The sequence below is a fragment of the Octopus bimaculoides genome, chromosome 5 (genome assembly GCF_046866305.1).
Source record: "Octopus bimaculoides isolate indiv1 chromosome 5, ASM4686630v1, whole genome shotgun sequence".
Classification (NCBI taxonomy): domain Eukaryota; kingdom Metazoa; phylum Mollusca; class Cephalopoda; order Octopoda; family Octopodidae; genus Octopus; species Octopus bimaculoides.
In genome coordinates this window covers 76,219,303-76,226,403 of record NC_142932.1, presented here as the reverse complement: position 1 = coordinate 76,226,403, position 7,101 = coordinate 76,219,303, and the positions used below count along the sequence as shown (strand labels likewise).

General features: G+C 35.3%; 1 protein-coding gene across 1 annotated transcript in view; it reads left to right on the top strand.

Moving 5' to 3' along the window:
- LOC106883856 (scavenger receptor cysteine-rich domain superfamily protein) overlaps positions 1 to 6,482 on the top strand; it is a 72,645-nt gene extending 66,163 nt beyond the window's left edge. The window contains exons 19-21 of the mRNA XM_089352466.1: positions 466 to 607; positions 3,753 to 3,922; positions 6,272 to 6,482. Coding sequence (XP_089208592.1) covers positions 466 to 607; positions 3,753 to 3,922; positions 6,272 to 6,294 — 335 coding nt within the window. The 3' untranslated portion in view covers positions 6,295 to 6,482. The remainder of the gene's footprint in view (positions 1 to 465; positions 608 to 3,752; positions 3,923 to 6,271) is intronic.
- Positions 6,483 to 7,101: the final 619 nt, after the last annotated feature.

Below are 7,101 nucleotides of genomic sequence, written 5' to 3'. Positions count from 1 at the left end.
ACTCCTATGATTTTTCACTTTCATCAACATGTAACATCGATTTTTCCATGACAAACTGAAGTCTGTGAATTACTTTTATTATATAGACGCAGGCATGGCTATGTAGCTGATAAGCTTGCTTTGCAACCACATGGTTTATGGTTCGTGTCACCATGGCAAATGTCTTCTAGTATAGCCTCGGGTTGTCCAATGCGTTGTGACTGTGCATCTTCAAAGTTAAGCAAAAAAAATGCTTAACACTGAAGTAGTGGTTTACATGGTTATATAACGTTTCAACAAGCAACTATGTAATCCAGGCAGTAATTGTCGAAACGCGAGTATGTTTTATAAAGTATAAAATATTATTTGTTTTCTGTATTTTATTAATACTCTGTTTGTATGTGTGTGTGTAGGGAGGGAGGCGTGTTATACTTTAATCACATCAAAACCAGTTGCTCATTTATTCCTTTGTTTTTGTATCGATAGATGTCGGTATTCGACTGAAAGACGGACGAACAAAACAGGAAGGACGTGTAGAAATTTTGCATAACAGAATATGGGGCAGTGTATGCGATGACAGCTGGGATGACAACGATGCTACTGTTGTATGTAGAATGTTAGGATACAGGTATGCTATAAAGTATTATTTAATGTTGATTATATTTGATAAAGGATTCATGTGAATTAACTTTCAGCCTAAATTATAATACATAATTATTACTAACACATATACAATGCCTGAAATTTGAGGGAGAGATGAAGTATTCGAGTAAATTGTCCCCTGTATCTGACTGGTCCTTTATTTTGTCGGTCCCGAAAAAATAAAAGGTAAGTTGCCCTTGAAGAGATTTGAACTTAAGATACAAGGAGCCGGAACTAAATACTACAAGGATTTTTTTCGTGAAAGAGGAGTTAGTCGATAGGAAGTACTGGTACTTAGGAGGGGTGTATGAAAAGTTTTGAGCCTTGTACTATGTTTTGTTTTTTCGTGGCTGAAGACTTTTCATACACCCCTCGAAATTTACTCGATGCCGAAAAGATAAAAGCAAAGTTTGACTTCAGCGGGATTTTAACTCAGAAAGTAAAGAAATGGAACAAGGCACTTTATATGATACTCTAACAACTTAACCAGCATAGATATAATAAATAATCCTCACTACTATTGGCACAAAGCCTGAAGTTTGGCGGGCGGGATTAGTCGATTATGTGGTGCTCAACTGGTACCTATTTCATCGACTCCGAAAGGACGAAAGGCAAGGTCAACCTCGGCGGAATTTAAGCTCAGAAAATAACGATGGACTAAATGCCTCTAAGCATTTTATCCGGCGAGCTAACGATTCTGCTACCCTAGATATAATAAATAATGCCAAGTGGACGATGAACATTAGTCTAATACATTTTAGAAGAAAACTAATTTTTTTTAAATTATTTCTCGATTCTAGTTATTTACAGACTGAATGTGTCTGAAATAGTTTGGTTTAATATAATCAAAATTGATTTTTTTTAACTAATAACTGAGATATGTAAACTACATTAGCTTACATATTTTGGTTTAATGTCATTAAATAAATAACAATTTCCAGTTGTCCACAAGTTTAATTGCTAATTAACTAGTGTATTACTCGTCATATGAAGAGTAACTTTGGAAGTATTGTTTTGGTGCTTATAAAGAATGATAAAATAAATACTAATTTTCAAAAGAAAATTATTTATTGACTTGAAATAAAATTAAACAAAACAATATTCTAAAAGTAAGAAAAAATGCAAACAAGATTACTCTGTTTTGATTCTATAGTGTGAAGTTCACTTACACACCCACACATATTCTCTCTCAGTCTCTCTCTCTCTCTCTCTCTCTCTCTCTGTCTTTCTCTCCTTCCTTCTTTCTTTCTCACTTTTTCTCTCTCTCCTTCCTTTTCTCTCTCCCTCTGCTCGCTCTCTCTCAGTCTCTCTCTGTTTGCACATACACACACGCGCGCGCGCACACACACGCACACATATATAAATATATATATTGTAATAGAAATTAGAGGTTAAAGAAATCCAGGCCAATACCTCAGTCAGTACCCCATCCGAAAAACCTGTTTATCTGAGCAAGATGGAAATCCGTGTAAATTAAATCTACAGCATGTTCCGTACAAACTACAGATCCTATGAGATTCACCAATGAAGCAGTCGGTATATTTATCGCAGAGAAAATAAACTAATCAATCAAACTAAAAGAAATGAATACTGCACTGTTATATCTATATTGAAGTTTATGCAACATTGTTTCCATTTCTAGTCATATATATATATATATATCCAAAATTAAGGAATGAAGTACGTAAAGTCCGGGTTACATATGTTTCATAGCAAACTCACAGAGGAATTCTCTGTGTTAACATGGATCTCCTAACGGTGATGTAAACTTCATGTAATAAAGATATCCTTGGCTTAAAGAGTAGCTTGCGGTATACCCCTCGGTTGGATAATCACTACTTCCGAGGTTCCGCTTTCTATGAAACATGTAGCTCGGATTTTATCTACTCCATTCCTTAATTTGGGATTTTTATTCGCATACTCAACTACCTCAATTGCCAACCGTGAACTATGAAATAACTTTTTTCAGCTTATCTTACTTCGATACGAGACAAAATGCACAACCTTCCGCACCAATAAACAACTAGTGATTCTGAAAGCTGTTTTTTTTTTTAATATCTTCTACAGATTGCTTGAGAGTCATTAAATTCCAACACTTTGAGCCTTGGATCTTACCTTCGTGTGTGTGTGTGTGTGTGTGTGTATGTGTATCTATCTATCTATGTATTTATATATTACACGTTGGCTGTCGTGAGGGGACTTAAAATTGACTTTTCTAGGATTTATACGTGCAAATATTTGTATATATACGTGTGAACCTGCTTCGGGCGGTATCTACAATTATTTGGACTTATATTTCCTTCCGCATATTGTGTTGACGAAGGAAGAAAGCTTATTTTTTTGCTTTAATCCAGAAATTGGAACCAATTCACAATTAACTTGAAGTCATTTTAATTTTCTTTCACTAGCCCGCTTCCAGCCATGTGTATATTTATTCTGGAGTTTTTGGTACCTTTTGAAGGCGTCAGCACTTCAAGCATGCTGGAGATAGATCGTTTTTGCCCTTACTCCCTTAATATAATTATACATATATATATATATATATATATATATATATATATATATATATATATATATAGGTGCAGGAATGCTTAATGTGGATATATAATTGATATTGAAGCTAATCAGCCCCATTTCATATCAACTCACCTAAAACTATCACTGGTTCTATGATTCAAACTTCTCGGCTAAAAGTAATCTAAATTGAAACCTTCTATCAAAATTTCGTGTTAACTTATGCTCCAAACATCAACTTAATAATAACAAAATTATTTTACTTAATTCTTTATTCCAAATAAATTTAAACAAATATAGTGTATTTCTACAGAAATACGGTCACAAAAGGGTTAAAGTGATCTAATTTAAAACCCTCAATAATAATTTCAGGATAATTTATGTTCCAAACACCAGCTTAATAACGACAAAATTATTTTACTAAATTCTTGATTATTTTCAAAGATGAATGAAATGAAGTCAGTGCATTTCAACAGAAATATAGTAACGAAGGGCTTAAAGTGAGCTAAACCTACCGTCAAAATTACATGTTAATTTATATTCCAAATACCATCTTAGTGACGACAGTTAATTTATTCAATTCTTTATTTTCAAATATTTCTGATTTGTTTTTACAGTTATGGAAAAGCAACGATAGAAAGTAAACACGGTTTCACACGTGGACAAATATGGCTGGACGATGTAGGTTGTGATGGAAGAGAATTTTCTTTGGAAAGCTGCAGCCATTTAGAATGGGGTTGGCACAACTGCAATCACGATGAAGATGCTGGTGTCATCTGTTCGAACAGTAAGCTGCGTTGTTTTATAGTATAATTCTTCATTGATGTAAAAATCTCTTTTATTTAACTTTCTTTTGTAGTCATGTAAATATATTGAATTTTGATGTGAATGTTGAAGGGATTAAAAACTAAATTTTAGGGAGTAAAATTCATGCAGCGCATGTAGAACATCGAGAATCCAAACAATAACATACTTATAAATTCTTAATACGTTCTGGCAGACTCGAACGTGGATATTTGATCAATGTTGTATTTCGTCATCAGAGAACATCTCTCTTTGGACGATGCTTGCTAATAAGACGCGTGATTCACTAGTGCAAGCGAGCTTTGAGACACCAAGTATTTCGACCTTATTGTATCCTCAGTCGAAACTATCCGGACGGATGAATCTAACATCAGCTCAGATTTTTGTTTATAGTGATCAGCAAACATATTATTTGCTGATATGAGCTAATGACTGCCAGATAATACATGCCATGCACACAGATCAACGATGATATAAAAAAATTAATCTATCTATTCATCGCCTACGAGGTGATGTTCTCCGCTGGCGAAAAACAACAGCGATCAGATGTTCACCTTCAGATTTACCAGAATGTATTTTAAATTAATTGATACGATATTGGTTGGGTTCTAGTTGTTCTGTGTGCACCCTATGAACTATTGTCTATTTGGTGGACATCAGCATGCATTAGTTAAATAATGTGTTTGCTGCTTTCTATAAGCATAAGTTCGTTTTCTCGTTAAATTCATTGATCCGGTGGGGTAGTATTGACTAGGGCGACACACAGTGAGATCGAAACACCGCAGTATCTCAAAGTCTTCTTATACCGATGAATCGTTTAAAAGATGTTTTCCAATGATGAAAAACGACAACAACGCTCAGATATTCACGTTCAAATCTATCAGAACATATTGAGAATGAATAGATACGCTATTGCATGTTCAAGGAAGTTATGCTAGTCTTCAGCTCTCTTTTAGACCTGTCATGTGTTTTCTATAAAATCTTGTAACATTATATAAGATAAAGAAAGTGGTAATGATTTAACACATGAGTGAAATTATTCGCACCTTTCACCATACAACATATGACACAGTATCACATGTATGTAAGACATTGAATGTTGGTGTTAATTAAAATCTTACGTAGGATGCTTAAGTATGTATCCCTTTCAATATTACATTATAACATTTTATGCTGTAAAACGTGTGCTCTCAACCAGTTGTCTTATTCAGCACTTGTGGGACCTGAACGCAGTATAGTGAAGAATGGAAATACTTATCTTTATATTCACTTGTATTTACCCCAACTTACCATTTTCTTATTCATATTTTCTCAACCCTCGTTGCCTCTACCACAGCCGAGTATGACAGGGTAGCATTTGCCATACTTTAGCTAAATGTTTTAGATGCCTATGTAGTCACGATCAAAAGTAGATACCCTCTCAGTCCACTCACTCTTGACCGAGCGAGACATCGAGGATACAATAAGTGAAGGGAGAAAAGGCTTCATCAGCACGCAACCAGTACTCATTTCCAACTGAGTATACTGGGGCAACACAAAATGAAGCGCTTTGCTCAATGGCACAACACACCACCTGCTCCAGGAATCGAACCTATGACTTTATGATCATGAGTAGAATACTTTAACCACTAGGTCACGTGCTGTTTCTACACACCCTTACATTCTTTTAGAAGAAAACCTGATGAAGGCAACTACCCGAAACGTTCGAAATAGTTTTGTAATATATCACAATGTTTACTGAGCTGACTCCTCCCAACACAGAGTGCCAACACTACCATCATCGATCACCTCAATCTTGATTGATTAAAGCTCAATAAAAGCTCTTCTGGCTCAATAAAATCCTAGAAAATATAACAGTGAATTTGGTAGACAGAAACTCTGTGAAACTCCGTGTTATATATAACGATAGTGCTCCAGCATGACCGCAGCTTTAAAGCTGAAACAATTTAAACAATTAAAGAATGTGTGTGTGTGTGTGTGTGTGTGTGTGTGTGTGTGTGTGTGTGTGTGTGTGTGTGTGTGTGTGTGTGCACTCGGTGCGCGTGTGTGTGTGTATTTGTCCCCCACCACCGCTTGAAAATCAGTGTTGGTTTGTTTAGTCCCCATAACATTAGCGGTGAGGCAAAGAATATCGATAGAATAAATGCCAGACTTTAAAAGCAATAAGTACTCGGATCGATTTGTTCGACTGAGCGTTTCAAGGCGATGTCCCAGCATGGCCGCAGTCCAAAGACCGAAACAAGTAAAAGATAAACGTTAAAAATATTGAAATTCCAATGTTTCTTATGAACTCACACTATACATATGTTTCTCTTTCATTGTTTTGCTACAGATCCAGACACGATTATAGGTTAATAACACCAATACCTGCACAGAAGACAAAAGCCTGAGCAAATATTTACAAGAATCTATGGATTTGATTACACACACATGTTAATGATTTGTAAAATGAAATCCACAACTTCATACAGAATATTTCCTTTAAGATCTCATTATATCAGAACCAAAAATACTTAATGATAATAAATATAGCTAGTGATAAATTACTTGTATTTCTTACCTGGGGAAGTGTGTGTATGAGAGAGAGAGAGAAATAGAGACAGAGAGACACACAGACACACAGACAGAAGGAGAGAGAAAGGGAGAGTGTGTGAGTGTACGTGTATGTATGCGTGAGTATATGTATCAATGTTAACTAGTGGGACCCGTGAATATTTCACGGTGTTAATGGTAAACTTATTGTGTTATTTCTGAAAACGTTATACAAAAAGCCTGAAAGCATAGCCTGTGTTGTGTCTGTATTAAAAGATAGTCACTTATCTGCTAATCATTGAAAAGTGAAGGAAATTGGAATATGATGATTACTTAATGCATTTTGTATATACACTTTGTATACTTTAAGCAAAATGTTATAGCCTTAATATACAACTATCTCCCTCTTTCTCTCTGACTCTTCGCCTTACCCTCTTTTTCTCTCTTTTTTTTTATTTTTTTTGCTCTTCGCCTTTCCTTTCAACTCATCACGTGAAAGCGTTACAAACGGGCTAAATAACGGAGAAAAAAAACTTAGTTCAAAAACAAAAATTGTACATTTCACTCACCACCACCACTCCACCCCAATATGTGCCGCCAGAAAAGCGGTGAGCTAGCAGAAATGTTAGC